Raw genomic sequence first — 19,644 nt, 5'->3', positions numbered from 1 at the left:
GCTTTATATCCATGTTCCGAGTGCAACATGTTCAGTTATTCCTTCTCCGTGTTTAGTGATAACTTTATATGTGATAAGTGTAGATTAGTTGTTAGTCTGACGAAGAAGATCTCAGTGTTAGAAGGGCGCATTCGGGCTTTAGAACAGACTACTACTAGTGAGGGCTTAGATTCAGCTGTAGCAGTCCCGAATGCCAGCAGTTCAGGTACAGAACCCCAGACTCCGGCATTAGAGTCCTCACAGCGGGGCGACTGGGTGACATCTCGGCGACATAGTCGTAGGGCAAAGCACCGACCATCTCAGTTGCACGTGTCCAACAGGTTTTCCCCACTCAGTGAGCCACCTGCTGAGAAGCCTGTTAATGTAAGTGCTCTGGTTATAGGAGATTCTCAGCTCCGACACGTGCGTATTGCAACCCCCATAGAGACACCAGCAACCATAGTCACTTGTATTCCGGGGGCCAGGGCGCCTGACATCAGAGCAAATCTGAAAGTGCTGGCTAATGCTAATCGTAGATTTTCGAAGATTGTTATCCACGTCGGCACTAATGATGTTCGTTTACGGCAGTCTGAGGTTACTAAGAGTAATGTTAAAGAGGTGTGTGAGTTAGCTAGGTCGATGTCTGAGGCAGTAGTGTGCCTTACCGATTCGACCCAGTGGCGAAACCTACAGCAGGTTGTTGTCGCTGAACCGCTGGATGTCTAAATGGTGCTCAGAAAACTGCATTGATTTTGTAGATAACTGGTCCACCTTTGAGGGAAGGCCTGGTCTTTTGAAGCGGGATGGTGTCCACCCCACGTGGGAGGGTGCTGCTCGCATTTCTTGCAGCATAGGTGACAGGCTTTACCACCGCGTTAGTGTAGCGGCAGATAGTGTTAAATGACTATCCAGAGCCAAGACCAGGCAGCAGACAAACAGGCCTAACCGACTGTCTGCGAGTCGCCATCGGACGTCACCCGGAATCCTTAGGTCACAAACCATTGAGACTGTGTCTGTTTACCGTGGCAGGTGTAAGCCAAAACAAAATCAAAAAGTATGTCATAATAACTTAATTAAAATTAATCTAAATGAGCATCATGAAAACCCTAGTAAGGCTAAACTAAAGTTAGGGCTTCTAAACATCAGGTCACTTGCATGCAAAACAGTAATTGTAAATGAAATAATTACAGATAATAGTCTTAGTGCACTTTGTTTAACCGAGACCTGGGCTAGACCTGATGAGTATCTAAGTTTAAATGAAGCATCTCCTCCGGGTTACAGTTATGAAAATAAGCCACGTCTTAGCGGTCGTGGTGGAGGAATAGCCACAATTTATGATAAAGACATAGGTCTTACTGTAAAATCATCTCCCATAACAAACTCGTTTGAAGTTCTTATCTCTGACATAACCAATAAATGTTCATCTGATAAAACTAGTATGTTTAAACTGGTTACTGTTTATCGACCTCCTGGTCCTTACTCAGAATTTCTTAACGAATTTGCCGATTTTCTTTCTAGACTAGTCTTATCAACTAAGAAAGCTTTAATTGCTAGTTGGTTTAATTTAGTTGGTGACTTTAATATTCATTATGAGGATAAGTGTAATCCACTAAAAACTGCGTTTGGCTCTATTTTAGAATCTTTAGGCATCACCCAAAATGTAACAGGACCCACTCACCGCTGTAAACATACCTTAGATTTAATACTTACTTATGGTATAAACATAGACAACCTGGAAATTGTACCACAGAATGACTTAATTTCTGATCACTCCCTACTAATATATGAAGTGTCCCTGTCCAATAATATACAGCAACCGCATCGTTTTAAATGTAAGCGCACTATTACATCTGCAACTGCAGCAGCGTTCATAAACTGCCTACCAGAATTATCAAATATATCAGCATCAGAACCTAAAGAACTAGATCAGGCAACTCAAAACCTAGAGACCGTACTGCGCACAACCTTAGATAACGTAGCCCCACTCAAAACTAAACTGATTAGGGAGAAAAAACTTGCTCCTTGGTACAATGACCACACATGCGCACTTAAACAAGCAGCACGGAAATTAGAACGCAAGTGGCGTCACACGACACTGGAGGTGTATAAGATTGCTTGGAAAGATGCTCTAACTGAGTATAAACATGCACTTATAAAAGCTAAATCTTTATATTATTCGTCCCTAATAGAGAAAAATAAATACAATCCCAGATTCCTTTTCGAGACAGTGTCCAAATTAACTAAAAACGTCAATGAAACTGAATCTAATATACCGCCTGACTGTACCAGCGATGATTTTTTAAAAATTCTTTAATGACAAGATAGAAAAAATACGACTTCAGAGTCAAAGTGTGTCACTTGCCAATGTTAAGTATGGACTCACTCCGAGCAGCATTGGTGATAATAGTAACGAGTTAATCCAACTAAATTCCTTTAATCCAATCTCCCAAAATGAACTAACTATGTTGATTAAATCATCGAAGTCATCATCGTGTATACTCGATCCTGTTCCAACTCGTTTACTTAAAGATTTACTCCCAGCTATTGTAGAGCCCCTGCTTACATTAATCAATGCATCCCTTAGCCTTGGGTACGTACCTAAATTGTTTAAAAGTGCCGTTATTAAACCCCTGATTAAAAAACCTAATCTTGATCCACATGTACTAGCTAATTATAGGCCAATTTCAAACCTTCCTTTTGTCTCTAAAATATTAGAAAAAGTCGTTTCCAAACAGTTATGCTCTTATTTGAATGAAAATTGTATTCATGAAAAATTTCAATCAGGATTTAGACCCAATCATAGTACCGAAACCGCATTAATTAGAGTAGTTAACGAGTTGTTAATGTCTTCTGATAATGGATGTGTCTCTTTTCTTGTTCTATTAGATCTTAGCGCAGCGTTTGATACGGTCGATCATAACATTTAACTGGAGAGGCTAGAAAATACAGTAGGTGTTAAAGGACTCGCACTCTCTTGGTTTCAATCATATCTGACTGACCGCTCGCAATTTGTTTATGTAAATAATAAATGCTCTGAAGCTACAAAAGTAAAGTGTGGTGTTCCACAGGGGTCAGTACTTGGACCGCTATTATTTACACTCTATATGCTTCCACTAGGTGAAATTATTCATAAACATGGCATAAAATTTCACTGCTATGCAGATGACACACAGCTGTATATATCAGCCAAACCAAATGATACTGACACAATCAGTAAGATAGAAGATTGTGTAAACGACATAAAAAACTGGATGTCGTGTAATTTTCTTTTACTTAATTCAGATAAAACTGAGGTTTTACTTGTTGGCTCTAAAGCTGCAAGAGACAAGTTGTCTAACCTGGTGCTAAACCTAAACACTTTCTCTGTTACTCCCAGCCCAGATGTAAAAAACTTGGGTGTCACAATAGATTCAGATCTTTCCTTTGATACACACATTAATAATATTACTAGAGTTGCTTTCTATCATTTGCGTAATATCTCTAAAATAAGAAATATACTATCTGTTAATGACGCTAAAAAACTGATCCATGCGTTTATAACTTCTCGGTTAGATTATTGTAATGCTCTTCTAACTGGATGCTCTGGTAGATCCATAAACAAACTCCAGTTAGTTCAAAATGCAGCAGCTCGAGTGCTAACTAGAACTAAAAAATTTGATCATATCAGTCCTGTTCTATCATCTCTACACTTGCTGCCAGTTAAATTCCGCATTGATTACAAAATACTTTTACTAACCTATAAAGTGCTACATGGTCTGGCTCCACAGTATCTGAGTGAACTTATTAATCACTACAGCCCAGCGCGTCCACTTCGTTCACAAGATGCAGGGTTACTTATAGTTCCTAAAATTAAAAAGACCACAGCTGGTGGAAGAGCATTTTCTTACAAAGCTCCACAACTTTGGAATAATCTTCCTGCCTCTATTCAGGATTCGGACACAGTCTCAATGTTTAAGTCTAGACTGAAAACATATTTATTTTCTCAGGCTTTTGATTAGTATAGACAAAGGCGCAGAGCTTGGGGGTTCTTGGTCATAGAAACTTGTGGTGATCAGGGATGTTGGGTTGCTGTCGTTCTGCCTCTCTTGTCCGATCACTCCGGTTTGGGTAGGAGAGGTGGGCGCTGATGTCCTGTGAAAGCCTTCATGACCTTGTTACCTGCTCGCGCTCCCTTTTAGTTATGCTGTAATAATTAGGGCTGCCGGAGTCTAAAACTCTCTGTAAAACTGTTTTACTCAACTCGCATTGTACATTATTAACTACATTCTTTGTTGTTTTACTCCAAAGGCGTTCTGATGGAAACCTGTTTACCCGCCGAGGTTAAGGATTAAAGTCGAGACTGCCGTGACAACTATGCTGCTCCTGCCGGATGTGACGGGTCTGGAGTAATTGCACCAAGAATGACGAGAAATCACTACAGACATTATTGAAGACTACAGCGAAGAACAACTCTATTATTATTTATCTATTTATTACCAGTTATAACTTTTAGATCATTTAATTCTGTGTTCGTATGCTCTGTGTAAATCGTGTATTTATTTAAAGTATCCTCCTGGCCACCCAAGAAGGATGGGCCCTGCTGAGTCTGGTTCCTCTCAAGGTTTCTTCCTGTAATTTTCAGGGAGTTTTTCCTTGCCACAGTCGCCCTCGGCTTGCTCAACAGGGTTTTTTTGTATCTGTTGGTCCTGGATTTTGTAAAGTTGCTTTGAGACAATGTCTATTGTAAAAAGCGCTATATAAATAAAGTTGACTTGACTCCCAAGCCTGTGTGGTTATATTAATCACAGTAGCATGATGGTTTCTTATGCAATGTTATCTGAGGGCTCAAAGGTCACAAATTAAGTAGGGGTTTCTGTTTTTGTCCTACACAGACTGAGATTTCTATAGATCCCCTGAATCTTTTCACAATATAATGTAAGTGAGATGGTAAAAAATTTTAATTATGTGTAGTCTTACATTGTGAAATGTTCTTTTTGAACTGATTGACTATTCTTTCATGAAATTTTAAACACAGTGGTGAGCCATGACCCATCATTGCTTGTGAAGACTGAGCCTTTGGTGGATACTCCTTTTATACCCAGACATGATTCCCTGACCTGTTACCAACTGACCTGCTTATTGTGAAACGTTTAAAAACAGTCTCTTCAATATTCAGTGAACTTTTCATGCTTATTTTGCACCATCTCTGATTTCCTAGACTTAGCCATAATACAATTTAAGGTGAAGGGGTTTTAATATTTCTGATTACAACTGTATATATTTTAAACTTGTCACTTTTTGATTCGTCATACATTTTCAATAAGAGACAGATCTGATTTGCAAGCATGACGGTCAATCACACAGTGTCTATTATTATGTCTCTCTAAAATTCAAATATACACTTCAGCATCAATGGTACCTTTACACATATGCAGGTCAACCCTGCCATGGTCACTATGATTGATTAACATTAGCTCAACATTTTACATATACAGTGTATCACAAAAGTGGGTACACCCCTCACATTTCTGCAAATATTTCATTATATCTTTTCATGGGACAACACTATAGACATGAAACTTGGATATAACTTAGAGTAGTCAGTGTACAGCTTGTATAGCAGTGTAGATTTACTGTCTTCTGAAAATAACTCAACACACAGCCATTAATGTCTAAATAGCTGGCAACATAAGTGAGTACACCCCACAGTGAACATGTCCAAATTGTGCCCAAATGTGTCGTTGTCCCTCCCTGGTGTCATGTGTCAAGGTCCCAGGTGTAAATGGGGAGCAGGGCTGTTAAATTTGGTGTTTTGGGTACAATTTTCTCATACTGGCCACTGGATATTCAACATGGCACCTCATGGCAAAGAACTCTCTGAGGATGTGAGAAATAGAATTGTTGCTCTCCACAAAGATGGCCTAGGCTATAAGAAGATTGCTAACACCCTGAAACTGAGCTACAGCATGGTGGCCAAGGTATACAGCGGTTTTCCAGGACAGGTTCCACTCGGAACAGGCTTCGCCAGGGTCGACCAAAGAAGTTGAGTCCACGTGTTCGGCGTCATATCCAGAGGTTGGCTTTAAAAATTAGACACATGAGTGCTGCTAGCATTGCTGCAGAGGTTGAAGACGTGGGAGGTCAGCCTGTCAGTGCTCAGACCATACGCCGCACACTGCATCAACTCAGTCTGCATGGTCGTCATCCCAGAAGGAAGCTGACGCACAAGAAAGCCAGCAAACAGTTTGCTGAAAACAAGCAGTCCAAGAACATGGATTACTGGAATGCCCTGTGGTCTGACGAGACCAAGATAAACTTGTTTGGCTCAGATGGTGTCCAGCATGTGTGGCGGCGCCCTGGTGAGAAGTACCAAGACAACTGTATCTTGCCTACAGTCAAGCATGGTGGTGGTAGCATCATGGTCTTGGGCTGCATGAGTGTTGCTGGCACTGGGGAGCTGCAGTTCATTGAGGGAAACATGAATTCCAACATGTACTGTGACATTCTGAAACAGAGCATGATCCCCTCCCTTCGAAAACTGGGCCTCATGGCAGTTTTCCAACAGGATAACGACCCCAAACACAACCTCCAAGATGACAACTGCCTTGCTGAGGAAGCTGAAGGTAAAGGTGATGGACTAAACCCAATTGAGCACCTGTGGCGCATCCTCAAGTGGAAGGTGGAGGAGTTCAAGGTGTCTAACATCCACCAGCTCCGTGATGTCATCATGGAGGAGTGGAAGAGGATTCCAGTAGCAACCTGTGCAGCTCTGGTGAATTCCATGCCCAGGAGGCAGTGCTGGATAATAATGGTGGTCACACAAAATATTGACACTTTGGGCACAATTTGGACATGTTCACTGTGGGGTGTACTCACTTATGTTGCCAGCCATTTAGACATTAATGGCTGTGTGTTGAGTTATTTTCAGAAGACAGTAAACCTACACTGCTATACAAGTTGTACACTGACTACTCTACGTTATATCCAAGTTTCATTTCTATAGTGTTGTCCCATGAAAAGATATAATAAAATATTTGCAGAAATGTGAGGGGTGTACTCACTTTTGTGATACACTGTATCTGTCCATGACATGCGCAATTGTTATAGAATAGACATTGCCATATACACCTGGGTTTGATAAATAAATAAATTAATTAATTATTTATTTTGCATATTGTAAAACAACTTATTCTGATATATTTGTAAAGATTAAGGATATCAGAATATGGCAATACTTTTTTTTTACAGAAACCTTTAATAGTAGGTATATAGAGTAAATACATGTCACTTTGGGGGGAGGGGTTTAAAAAGCAATGTGTTATGTTGCAGTCTATCATAAAATTAGCTATGATCAGAATAACAGCTGTTGGTTGACTAAGCAATGTTTGTGATGTCACCCTTCTTGGTCTTTCTTGTCCTCTAAATCCTTCCACAAGTCCTTTTTTATTTTTAAATGAGGCCAAAAAATTACCAGTATGACCAGACTAAAGAGGAAATGTGACCAAATGTATGTTAATTTTTTACTTAAAGGCCAGATAGAACCCTTTAGAAAATTTATGCCTGAAACAGGGCAAAATAAAAGTGCATTTTTTATTATAGAATATTCAAGTCACAGTGTCTTGAAACATTCTACAGTAAGCAAATAAATTGGTAACAGGTAAGGGAATCATGACTGAGTACAAAAGGAGGATCAACCGAAGGGTCAGTCTTTCCAAGCTAAGATACTGTAGGTTGTGGATAACCACTTTGTGCCAAACTTCACGAAACAGTTGTCAGTCAGAAAGAACAATCAAAAAGAACATTTCTTAACACAAATCTTTCACCATCTGCAGTACATAATATTGTTAAAAAAAATTCAGGGAAACCGCAGAAATCTTAGTCCAGGTAGAGCAAGACTGGAAATGTGTAATAGCTCTGAGCTCTAAGACAGCACTGCATAAGAAACTATCATGCTACTGTGATAAATATAGCCACATGGATGGGGGGGGTTGTTGTTACTTAACACAGTCTGCTGCACATCTAACACAACACAGAAACACATCTAAAACTCTGTAAAACTGCTATGCAGAGAGAAATCCATACACATTTCAAATTGTTTTCAGGAAGAAAAAAAATGGAAGTCGAAAAAGATGAACTGCCAAAGACGAAAAAGAATAATCTAGACTGTTATCAGTGAAAAGTGCAAAACCAGACATTTTGCTGGTCAGGGTACAAGGGTGCATCAGTGCCCACGGCATGGATGACCTGCATATGTGTGAAGGTTCTGTTGACGCGGAGGACATACTGCCATCAAGCCAACATCTTGTCCTGGGAAGTCTGTGGTTATCTCGGCAAGATTAAGGCCTCATTGTGCATTTGCTACAACAATGTGTCTTTGTTGACACAGAGTGCAAGTGCTTGACTGGCCTGCCTGCAGTCCAGATTGGTCTTCTATTAAAAATGTATAATGCATCTTAAAGAAGATAATCAGACAAACAACACTGACCATGGTCCGTTGAGCAGCTTAAGTCTTGTGTCAAGCAAGAATGGATAAAAATTATTTGCAAACTGCAATAATTATTGTCTTTACTTTCCTAATTATTAAAAAAGTCTCATTAATAGGAAAGGTTATGGAATTCAGTGCTAAACATGCTTCTGACCCAACTTTTTTGAAGTGTGTTGCAGGCATCAAATTCTAAATCTGTATTTATTTACAAAATGCAATGAAGGTGATTAGTGAAAACATTTGTGAAAATCTGTTCTTTTTACTTTTGTTGGTTAACGATTCAAATGAATCAACAATCACAGTTTATTTTTATTGAGTTTACAAAACATCCCAAACTTATGAAATGCGCTTTTTTAAGAAATTGGTGGTTTTAATAAAAACGGCATCATTCTGTTCTCAGTTCATAGTGTGATATGCTGTAGTTTGTGGGCGGGTTTTCTTTTTTATGGGCGGAGTTATTATTCAGACAGGTAAGTAAGTCTCTTAGCACTGGAGACGCTGCTTCACACATAACGTTCAGCAGCAGTGAGTGTGTGGCTTGTTTCTTCAGATCCTTCCTCCCATATTACAGTTAAAACGTAACAATGACTTCACAGACCTTCGCTTGTAGTTATTAATATATTAGATGTAAGATGTATTTTGCGCATAGTCAAGAACAAACAACAGCTTCCTGTGAGGAAAACTCGATGACGGAGGAGTATCACAATACTTGATATTTTTCACGGCGGAAGGCAGATGGAGAGCGTGACGGGAAGAGCGAGAGAGCGGGGCGCGCTGCAGCGCTTTAGCCAGAGTAGCCTTCCGCTGTTACCGTGGACTAAACAGATCCTGAGCGTGCTGTGGGAAAACCTGCGCTTACTGCTTCAGGTCATCTGTTACAGCTTAATGACAGGTAGGCACTTCTTACTACACAACACTGTTATTAACTTCGTTTTCTTCATAATATGAACGATTAAAAAGGATTTTTTTTTGTTTTTGTTTTTTTGCTTTTTTATATCAATGGCATTAAATAAAAATCACTGACGTAATATATACAGGCATCTGTTTACTGTTGAGTACACAGAGAGAGAGAGAGGGAGTTTGATTTACTCAATGTAAAATTTCAATTAATAATGTTTTCCATTATAAATGATTTCAGCTGTACAATTTAAGTAAATGGTGAAATCTGAGGAATGTACAGAAAGTACTTAAATGCAAGTTATGGGCATTTATGTGGATTGTTTCTACTGATCAGAATCATATACAAGTTAATACATTTTCTTCAGAGAGGAAAGACAATACATGTCAACTGGATGGAATGCTAATGTACAGTGTTTTTTTTTTTTGTTTGATTTTTTTTTTTAATCATCCTTATCTATGGAAATCCTCACTTAATATAGGCTAGGCTATTTATATTTGGTTACATGTTGTCGTTAGATCAAAGACTGAGAGGGTCATGATAACCTTATTCTTTTATTTCTTTAAAAACAACTTAAAGTTTGCCCTATATCTTAAGCTCTTTTGTTTGCTTTTCAGTCTTTCAGATGTTCAGGTTTGAGGTTCACCTGCGCATCACAGATGACACAGGAGAGCACATTCAGCACATGACAAATGCCACTAGTGATTCAGCTGATGGTTTCCTCCTGTCATCACTTTTTGAAAGCAACAGGAATGTTGTAGTGGCAGGTTCAAGTCCACTTTCGAAGTTTACAAGTGATCCTTTTGACCTAAACTCACACTCCAAGTCTGTTCTGTCAAGTCTGGTAAATGATGATCTGTGCTGCTCACTGGTGGATGATTTTGTGTGCCGTGCAACTGGATGCCTTACCGACGATGAAGATATTTGTGTAGGAGACCAGTATGGCTGGAAACATAGCTTTGACTGGAATTTTCATAAAAATTCAGAGGGAATATACACTAATGATAGTAGCTTTACAAATTGCCTGTCAAGTCTTTTTGGAAATGATATTCAGAAGCAGGATGATTGTCATACAGGACTAGAATTCAATATATCCACTTCAAAGATCACTGGTCAAGGTCCAGACAGTGATCTCAGCTGGGGCAGCTCTGATGGTTCATGCACTGACGTGGAGCGACAGGAAAGTGATGGACTTTGGGACCTCCTTACTAGATCAAATGATCCCTACCACCCACTGCACTTCACAGCATGTCTGACCAGTGCAATTTCTAACCAACAAAAGAAGCAGTGCACGTCATTATCAATTGGTGTGTCCTCCTGCTCAGAGTCAAGTGAGCAGGAAAACACAGGGGCTAACAATTCAGAAGACGAAGAGGAAGCATTGTGGAAGTCTCTGTCTCGGGATGATGACCCCTACTACCCTCTGAATTTTAGAGCTCCTCTCAAGAGCTCACAAGTGTGTATGGATGACCAAGATGAAGGTTCAGCTGACTTTCATCAGCTAAACCCTAAAACGACTAGATACCCAACAAATGCTAGGTGCAGGAAGCCATGTTTGATGCCAAGGAAGGTTGTAAATCACAGGTGTCCTCTTCTCTGTGTGGAAAAGCTGACTACAGTTCCCTGGAAAAGACCTACAACTAAAACTATTAGTGCCAGCACAAAGAAGAAGACTCCTAGCATTAAGAAGGTAAATATATTTAAAATATATTTACATTTCCACTCCAGCCAGCTGAAGGTTAACAGCTGTGCTCAAGGGCCCATCGGGGGTACCTTAGTGGTGGTGGGACTTGAACATTGACCTCGGGATCAATAATCCAGTATCTTAAACAATGCCATATTAAAAAGGACATAATGAGATTCAGTATAATAGTTTTATTTGCTGGCTTATATTCAGACCTGGTTTCATATGTTGAATTCAGTATTTGTCATGTCCCTCATAAAGTATGCATGCATTATAACGTTACTATCAGAATTAAAAGAAATAACATATAATCAGCAAGTGCAACTTTCAGTCTAGGTTACCACAGAGAATTTACAAACGATTCCTCTGGTCACCATCTTTGAGAAGTTAGGCATGTTCTACCTGTGTCTGTGAGGGTTGTTCCCTCCTTCCATTCGATTATTTAATTACATAGAATATGCTTTTATTTAGTTAACTAGAATTTTTGTACACACTGGGCAAATTTGAGTTATTCCTGTTTGTCTCATACCACAAGTGTTATCAAGAATTCTAGTTAGCATCCCTCATGACTTGATAGGTTAAATAAAGTAATATAGTATTTATATAGCATTTATATAGCATAAAGTATTTATGCTTGTGGGGTCATTTTAAGGCAAACCTTTTAAACTTTCATTCGGTCTCCAACACTCTCCATAAAAAATTTTTGTTTGTGACCCCTAAACTTAATGAACTTTTTTGGTAATCTGCTCCCCACTCTGAACTAAATAAACAGCTCTTACTTACACCTATTGTTTTAAATGTTACCAGTCATAAAATGTGTTTTTGTTTGTTTGTTTTCTGTGTGCTATTTATGTTGTCTTTCTTTTTTCCAGGTAAAATTCTCTCCAGTTGTACAAGTTCACAAGATGCGAGTGTGGTCATTTGCCCTTCAAGCATGCCGTAAGGGGCCGTGGGAGGAATATGCTCGGGATAGAACCCGCTTCCAGAAGAGAATTTTGGAAACTGAGCAGGTCATTGGATATTGTTTCAATCCATCACACAGAGACAAGTTCTCAGCCCTTCAACAATGCACACTGACCAAATAATGAGACTCCTAGCTACAACATTGGAACATGTAGAGGTTTTTATAAAAAACAGACCTAAGTGATGTGTTATAAATGCATTTTTCTACCTAATGTTGTAAAGTCTAAATAACGTTTGTTCAGTGCCTCACTGAGCAGTGGTAGACGGTAATGTGACAGCAGTTTGTAACTATAAGTGTAGATGGTATTTATAGTAGTATGTCATTTTTTCTATGAGGATATCATTTTTTTTCATATTATGTATTTGATTACAATTTGGTTGTGGAAAAATGTGAAATAAACTAGTTTTTGCAGAACAATATTTAAATATATTTTGTTAGTTTTAGTATTAATACTGCATTTATTTGTTTTTCAGTTCTTTATGAAGTGCTATGCAATTCTTTTAAAGGATGATGTGTAAGAGGCATAAAAACAAGATATGATGAAACTCTTTCCCCAGAGAAGTAATCAATTAGCATCTCCCCTTCACACATCAGTGGAAGTATAAATTACATGGTTTAAAGAGGAGCAAAGATGTAGGCAGTATTAAACACTTGACTACAACTGAATTAACTACTTTAATGGTGATTTGTCTCTCTTTAGACATGTGCTAAAAACAAGCATTTACACAGCTGCAGCTAAACAGCTGCATTTACACACACACAAATTCTAGCAAGGAAACAAGCTTTACCTGAATTTAGAACTGATTAAACTCTTAGTTCTCTGTGGTTACTGTAAAAGTTTAATTACTTTAAAGATCCACAAATCCGCCTGTGTGTGTAGGTAAATACTGTAATTCCTGGGGGCTGCCATGGTGCACTTGGTCACCAGGCAACAAGCACTGCACTTGTTGGCTGTGAAAGGATTGCAAGTGATTGCAGCAGGGGCAGTGCATTGTGGGAAGGCAGTTAGCAAAGTAGCTTCTATTACTCATGGAGGAGACTGGCAAACCTGAGAAGGTGGGAGTGGGTGAGGCTAGATCTCTGGAGTCTCAATTATTCTGCTCTGGTTGCCTGATGCAATCAGACAGTCACCAGCATCTGTTAGGGATGCACAAAAGGCTGTATAATAAACTCTAACCATCTTTAGAGAACCTCTTTGGGTTAAATCTCATGATATGTCGGCAGTGTAGCCTAGTGGTTAAGGTACTGGTCCAGTATTCAGAAGGTTGCCGGTTCAAGCCTCACCACTACCAGGTTGCCACTGTTGGGCCCTTGAGCAAGGCCCTTAACCCTCAATTGCTTAGACTAAATACTGTCACAACTGTAAGTCGCTTTGGATAAAAGCGTCTGCTAAATGCCGAAAATGTAAATGTAAAATGTAAATATGCTTTCGTCGAGCCCCAATTATGAAACAAAAAAATTAAAAAAACATTTTAAAGCATTGATATACAGCTTTTTGCATTTTAAATAGTGTCCCTATATATCTTAATCAGTTATCAACTAAATCATACCTTTGCATAAATGGTAATTACAGTTTTCTCCTGTCTCTCACTAATACCCAATTTTGTAAAACTGTCTCCTTTTGTCAAAACTTAACACACAGCAGCCAAAGACACACACACAAACAAACAACATGCTAAATGTCTTACAGTTTTGGAAAAAGCAAACACCTCATAATTCCAAAAAACTTTCAACTCTTGCCAAAATTGTATTTTTTAATCTAAACTCTACAAATATTAAATGAACAAACACACACTGATGTGATAAATGGAAAACACTACTAGCTTGTATACACCTAAAAGCTGTCGTCACCCATTCCGAGAGCAGCAAAGGATCCATTTACCATCATGCTACCATAAGCATTTGACTGTTTAATGTGCTTATTATTGTGGAGTACTGCATTAGCTTTATGCAAGATATAATGAAAACCAGGTTTTAAAATAAATAAATAAAAATAAATTTTGCTTTTAATTCATTAGTCCACAGAACATTATTCCAAAAAGATTTGTGGTCTTTAGTTAATTAGTAGTGGCTTTTACCTTGCAACTTTACCAATGAATACCATCTTTTATAACTTCCTGGATGTGTCATCGCTTGGAGGAATGCTGGTGTGCTGAAAACATCTGGAAATATTAACTATTGACAACTATTGATGAAGTTATTTGTTTCCATTAGGAGAAAACTCAATGCAATTTTGTTGAAACCATGACTAAAAAACAATACATTTCTTTCTTTTAATAGCTTTTAATTGTAGCATAGTGTAATGATTGTAGAGACATTCTTAGCCTACTTAATATTGATGAAAACATTATACTAAAGTAATGTTTAGGTACAACAGAACTGGCAGTAATTAACTGATTGTGCTGAATATATTTTCCTTTAATAATTTGTTTTATATGAAATTGTCTTTGAAGATATAAAACAGTTTGTATGATATCAAACATATCAAATACTTTTTCACAAAAAAATGAAAAGGAAAACTATTTTTAACTAAAACTAACCACACATCTATGGTTCAGTGCATGAACAAAACAAAATTGTATTTGAAGCTTAGATTATTACAAAGTTAATTAAAAAAACATTTATTAGTGTGGGTGCAGCACTGACCACTGCAGGTTCAGGGTGGCTAAGAATTTCTCAAATTGTACTAATGCAGAATTTTGAAAGATGCTTAACATTACACTACATTATTGTTCTTTTTATTGATAGCAAACAAATTATTTACATACATTCAATACTGATGTTTCTATATGACGCACATTAATGTCTGTATACTTTTAAAAAAATCAGTTGTTTTCTCAGAACTGGGAAAGTAAAGGTTGAATTTATGTGCTTGAAAAATAATCTGGTCTGTAAAAGAGAAATCAAAATTCCAGGTTTAAAGAAGAGAAAACTGGAGGACAGTTAAAAGAACCTTTTTTGTAGCTTTATGAAGCCTTGACAAATGACATTTTAAAACTTTTTTTTCTGTCTTCCTTTGAGTCTGAGGTTTTTGGGTTTTCCTGATCTTGACTGGGAACATTTTTCTTTTCAGGCTCCTCTTGGTGTTCTTGTATCGGTTCAGAAGAGCTGTCTGCATTTCCTGGCCTTTCTGATTCAATAACACTCTCAGGTCTTGGAGCAGGCTGTAAGGGAGAAAGCGATTACAAAAAAATAATAAATAAATTACTAACAATAAAATTACTAACAAATTATAGATCTCTGTTTCTTGTTGGCTTTTCTATAGCTGCTAACTCAATATAGCAGAATGTCATGTTACACTATAGTCTGTATTTTCTAATAAATATAAAATTCAAACTAGTGATATTAACTTTTACACAAAAGAGCCGCAGGGCTGTATGAGATACACCTGATTGCATTCTCTTAATCACTTGGTTTTAGGTCACCTCTCATCTTCACTATTCATCTACTCCTTGGTTAAAGCTTCTGCATTGTTAGTATAAAAATCTGCAGCATACCTAAACAAATACCTTTTGTCATACCTAAAGAAATACCTAAAGTATATGCTGCCACAGGTAGATTGTGTCAAACTCTTCACAGTCTGACTATAGGCAACGGTCGAAAACAAGTAACCAACTTTATCAAATTTGATTTGATTATTAAATTCAGTAGCGTAATTTGCATGTTAAGTTATTTTACTAACAGGGAAAATGTGCAGACATAATTCATCCATGCATTTTAACATAACAATTCTGACTTGTACTAATGTAAATTAAATATATTTACTGAAGCAATAAAAATCTGTTAGTAAATAAAAGAATATTTCCTAAATAATTTAACAAAATATTCAATAATGTCTATACATGAGCCAATGCTATTATGAATTATTGGATGATCGAATAGAAAAAGAATGATTGCAGATCAAATAGAAAAAGTCAATTAAATGTTTTACCTCACTAAATCCCAGACCACAGTGTCTTCTGTTCCGGCCTGAGAGCTTTCCATCTAGACCCTGCTGATACTGGTGCTCCAGCTCAGAGCTGATCCTCTGATCTTCTGCATCTAAAGAGACCACAAACCAAAATGTGTAATCTGAGTACATACAAACAGTTTTTAATTCACTATTGCCAAGTAGACATAAGGACTCAAGAAGATACTTAAGACTAGAATCAGTAGTGTTTACCTCTGTCTATCAGCCAGTGAACAATCCTACTACCTGTGCTATAATTTCACTTTCTTAAGTTTTAGGTTATTTGTGTATTTCTTTTCTTTTTTATTTTAAAGCTCAACATTTTAGTTGTTTCCTGTGTTACTAGTGGGATAATGCACCTTTAGCTAATGGTATATTACAAGTGCAGACAACACCATCTACTGTACTGTATAAAGAGTGAATATGAGACTTAAACGAGGAGAGGGTAACTCTCAGCATGTTGGGCTTGAGTTCAGGGTGGTCTTCTCTTTGTGCTGAGCAGCAAATCCCCCCAAAAAGCTCAAGTTTGATTAATACTTGTTTGTTTGCAGATACCTTTGGAGGTGAGGCCCTCAAGGAAGGTGATGACAGGAGTGGGGAAAAGCTTGGTTGTGGATGGGTGGACTTGATAATGGTGAATGTTTGTTTGGATTTTAATGCCATGTTTTACACATTTGTGTCATTTTATGGCATAATCGGTATTATGTTTAAGTCTGCTTGTTGTATCTTGTCTTCATATTGTGGGTCCATTTTATATTTTTACTTTTATGGTTGCAAGGTAGGTTAAAACTGTTCTTGTGTAAAAATGTCTTTTGTGGTTTTAGGTATGTGTACTTGTTGTCTTTCCTTTAAGTATTTGGGGCATTTTATCAGGATGTGTTTTATTGTAACAAGTGTTTCTCCTTTTATTAGGCGGTGATGGGTTATTCTACTGTGGCCAATTCTGCACCTTGTGTGTATGACTTGGTCTATGTGTCGTTCTTGGTTTAATGTTAATGTTTGGGTGTATTTCACAGAGTTTGTTGGTGGTCTGAGTGTTCCATTCAATTTGTCATATTTTATTGATGAATGAGGTTAGTTGAGCTGCTGTTTGTAAATCATGGCAACAGGGTTTTTGATGATATTGGCTTGGAATGTCTAGGTAGGATTATAGCATAACAGTAATATGCTTATGGTGACTGATGCATGGAAAATTTGGCCGTGAAGTCCTGTTATACATATCTGGATGCTGCTTTAAGCCTAAATAACTAATGAAAAGATAGTTGAGGAGGGTTGCCGCTTAGAGGAACTGTTGCTGCGACTGGAAAGGAGTCGCTCAGCATGGCACATCTTAAATTGGCAATCTTTGATTATTTTTCTCAACAAAAGTGCTCTTTTCATTTGGATTTTCATTGGATTCAGCTCTGGGCTCTAGCTGGGCCGTTCCAACCTTTGATCATCTTCTGGTAAAGCCATTTTTATGTGAGGTTATGCTTTTTTTTTGCTAAAAAGGTAAAATGACTTCATCTTCAGCTCTTTCTATATCCTACTACTACGTCTAAGTCTACTTTCTTTTATAGTCCTGGGCATATGCATAATTGATATTTTTGTCAGCCAACATGTATCTAATTTTGTTATTTAAAGTTAACATACAGTACAGTCTTATCGAAATGTTTACGGAAATCCACAATTACTGTTCATTTGCTGAATTTACCATATTGGGTTAAAAATAGATGAAATGGGGTATATCCAAATGCCCCATTTATGGTTAGACTTATCTTTAACCACATAGTGACACTGTCACATTACCCACGTAAAACCTCCTGAGACATTTATTTTCTCCAACATGTAATTAAAGTTGATTTATTTAGTGCTGTTTACTCACCAGTGCGAACTTTTGATGTAGATTTGTGATCTCCAATTACAAGGCGTCCAGTGTGCTCTTTCTAAAAGAAATGTTCAAAAATTAACAAAATTATGGACTTAAAAAAAATATATATATGTTCAGTTTATTTATTGTACACATGAGAGTATGTAATGAAAGTGGAGAATGTAAAGTGATGTGTAAATGAACCTTTTTAGCCCCCATTAGCCTCAAAAACTTGTTTTTCCTTTCATCGGTCCCCAGATCTGCTGACTCCCACTGTACAGATCCTGACTGCAGAAGAATGGTTATTGTAAAATTGTTCAACCACAGATAAACGTTCCTGCCATTAAAGTATAAACTGACATCAAATCAAGTCGCTAAAATGAGCAGTTTTAACCAGCGAAACCTTACAGCTAGTCTGAACACTGTACCTAGGTTTTATTAGCTAAATTAAATATAGTTCAGCTTTAACTATTAAACAACAGATGGACGCGGAACCAATCTACGTCTAAAATGTATTTCAGTTCTGTTATTTTGTAAGACATACTGTATGTAGTATTTGAATGTATATAAACATAAACATTAGCCAACAGTTTTACTGTCGTAGCACGTTGGTTAGCACCCTAAAACAAGAATCTGCTTCACTGGGTTTGCCGGCAAGGCTGATTATTTACTCATCTAATGACATTAGCTAGTTAGTATGCTGCTAATAAGACCAGTATACGACATACTTCATTGGGAGAAGCAGCTCGTTTTGTCCCTTGAAGCCTTTCAGTAGAATCACTCATTTTACACGTACACAAACTACCAAGACAAAAACATGGCAATCGCTTCAAACGCGTTTCAACACATTAGGTGTGTTCAACTTAACACACAGCTGTGAAGTCAAGACGTCAGTCGTTATACAGTGCACGCAGGGTAGTATTTTTGGTCAGGCTATGTTCGGCTTCACACAGGTCTGCGCTTGTCTATAACTATCTGGTCTATGAAAAGTCCGAGTACCTTTGGTCATTGTATGTTCAATTCAAAGCAAATTATTAATAAACAGCAAAACGGGTATTTTATTTGTCCAAATTTAAACTATCCTGTCACTTCAACCGTATATAAAAATGCAGCGGACTCAAATATTAGGTGTATTACGGTAGTGCATTGCGAACGTGCTCTACGGTCATGCATGCATGTAGACAATGTAAATGTAATGAACACGTGCACTTGAGCCTGACCACAGGTACACAGACCTGCAAGGTCACGGACCACCTTGCAGCTGCCTCAGAATAAAAGCCTACTTCCATCATTAGCGAAATTAATAAATCCAAAATATGTACTTAAGGTTGAGTTGGGCTGGTATATTCAATCCTCTCTGCTTATATAAAATTGAACCTAAAGACTAATTTAACTATAAAACAAAAGTGAATTTAATTCCTAGATGGAGTCTACTTTCTCCAACACATTTAATAATATTTTATGAACAAGGTATTTTGGAACAATACATGCCATGTAATTATCAAACTATAGATAAATAGTTCCCTGACAGCACCCAATAAATCAGACCCCCCAGGACCCTGATAAAGCAGATAAAGTGGTGGTAAAACAGACAATGAATGCCACTTGTCTCTAATGACTCCAAACTTGACCCGGACTCAAATATAACTCTTTTCCTCATCATTCATGCAGTAGTTCTTGATATGACGGGTCGGACCCAGTTACCTTGTGACGGCTCTTAATATTGCTATATTAGATAAATATAGCCGTATGTGGTATCTCTTTTAAAAGTGCATTACCCTTTTTAATAAAGTAGGGCATTATAGCTAACAGCTTTTAATTTTTGGAGTTTACGTTTTAACATCCTAATTGACCTGA

The 19,644-nt window shown here is 37.7% G+C and overlaps 2 protein-coding genes across 2 annotated transcripts; one reads left to right on the top strand and one right to left on the bottom strand.

Moving 5' to 3' along the window:
* The first annotated feature begins 9,178 nt into the window (after positions 1-9,178).
* ppp1r15b (protein phosphatase 1, regulatory subunit 15B) lies at positions 9,179-12,406 on the top strand. The gene is made up of 3 exons (XM_063005095.1): positions 9,179-9,335; positions 9,959-11,031; positions 11,898-12,406. Exons 1-3 carry the CDS (start codon positions 9,179-9,181, stop codon positions 12,108-12,110), a joined length of 1,443 nt encoding a protein of 480 aa, XP_062861165.1. The 3' UTR covers positions 12,111-12,406.
* A 2,188-nt stretch (positions 12,407-14,594) lies between these two features.
* c11h11orf58 (chromosome 11 C11orf58 homolog) lies at positions 14,595-18,651 on the bottom strand. Its single transcript, XM_063004567.1, has 5 exons — positions 18,516-18,651; positions 17,992-18,075; positions 17,803-17,863; positions 15,921-16,030; positions 14,595-15,153 (listed from the first exon to the last, which is right to left on the bottom strand). The coding sequence occupies exons 1-5, from the start codon at positions 18,570-18,572 to the stop codon at positions 14,956-14,958; spliced, it is 510 nt and encodes a 169-aa protein (XP_062860637.1). The 5' UTR covers positions 18,573-18,651; the 3' UTR covers positions 14,595-14,955.
* Positions 18,652-19,644: the final 993 nt, after the last annotated feature.

The sequence above is a fragment of the Trichomycterus rosablanca genome, chromosome 11 (genome assembly GCF_030014385.1).
Source record: "Trichomycterus rosablanca isolate fTriRos1 chromosome 11, fTriRos1.hap1, whole genome shotgun sequence".
Classification (NCBI taxonomy): Eukaryota; Metazoa; Chordata; class Actinopteri; order Siluriformes; family Trichomycteridae; genus Trichomycterus; species Trichomycterus rosablanca.
This window is presented reverse-complemented; position numbering and strand designations above follow the sequence as displayed.

Bases quoted from the DNA above. Each gene is read 5' to 3' on its own strand.
- c11h11orf58 (XM_063004567.1), bottom strand. From the start codon at position 18,572: ATGAGTGATTCTACTGAAAGGCTTCAAGGGACAAAACGAGCTGCTTCT. The intron at 16,031-17,802 runs GTGAGTAAACAG...TGGTCTCTTTAG, and splicing joins TACATCAAAAGTTCGCACTG to ATGCAGAAGATCAGAGGATC. The intron at 15,154-15,920 runs GTAAAACATTTA...TCTCCCTTACAG, and splicing joins GTGGTCTGGGATTTAGTGAG to CCTGCTCCAAGACCTGAGAG.
- ppp1r15b (XM_063005095.1), top strand. From the start codon at position 9,179: ATGGAGAGCGTGACGGGAAGAGCGAGAGAGCGGGGCGCGCTGCAGCGC. The intron at 9,336-9,958 runs GTAGGCACTTCT...TTTGCTTTTCAG, and splicing joins CTGTTACAGCTTAATGACAG to TCTTTCAGATGTTCAGGTTT. The intron at 11,032-11,897 runs GTAAATATATTT...TCTTTTTTCCAG, and splicing joins AGACTCCTAGCATTAAGAAG to GTAAAATTCTCTCCAGTTGT.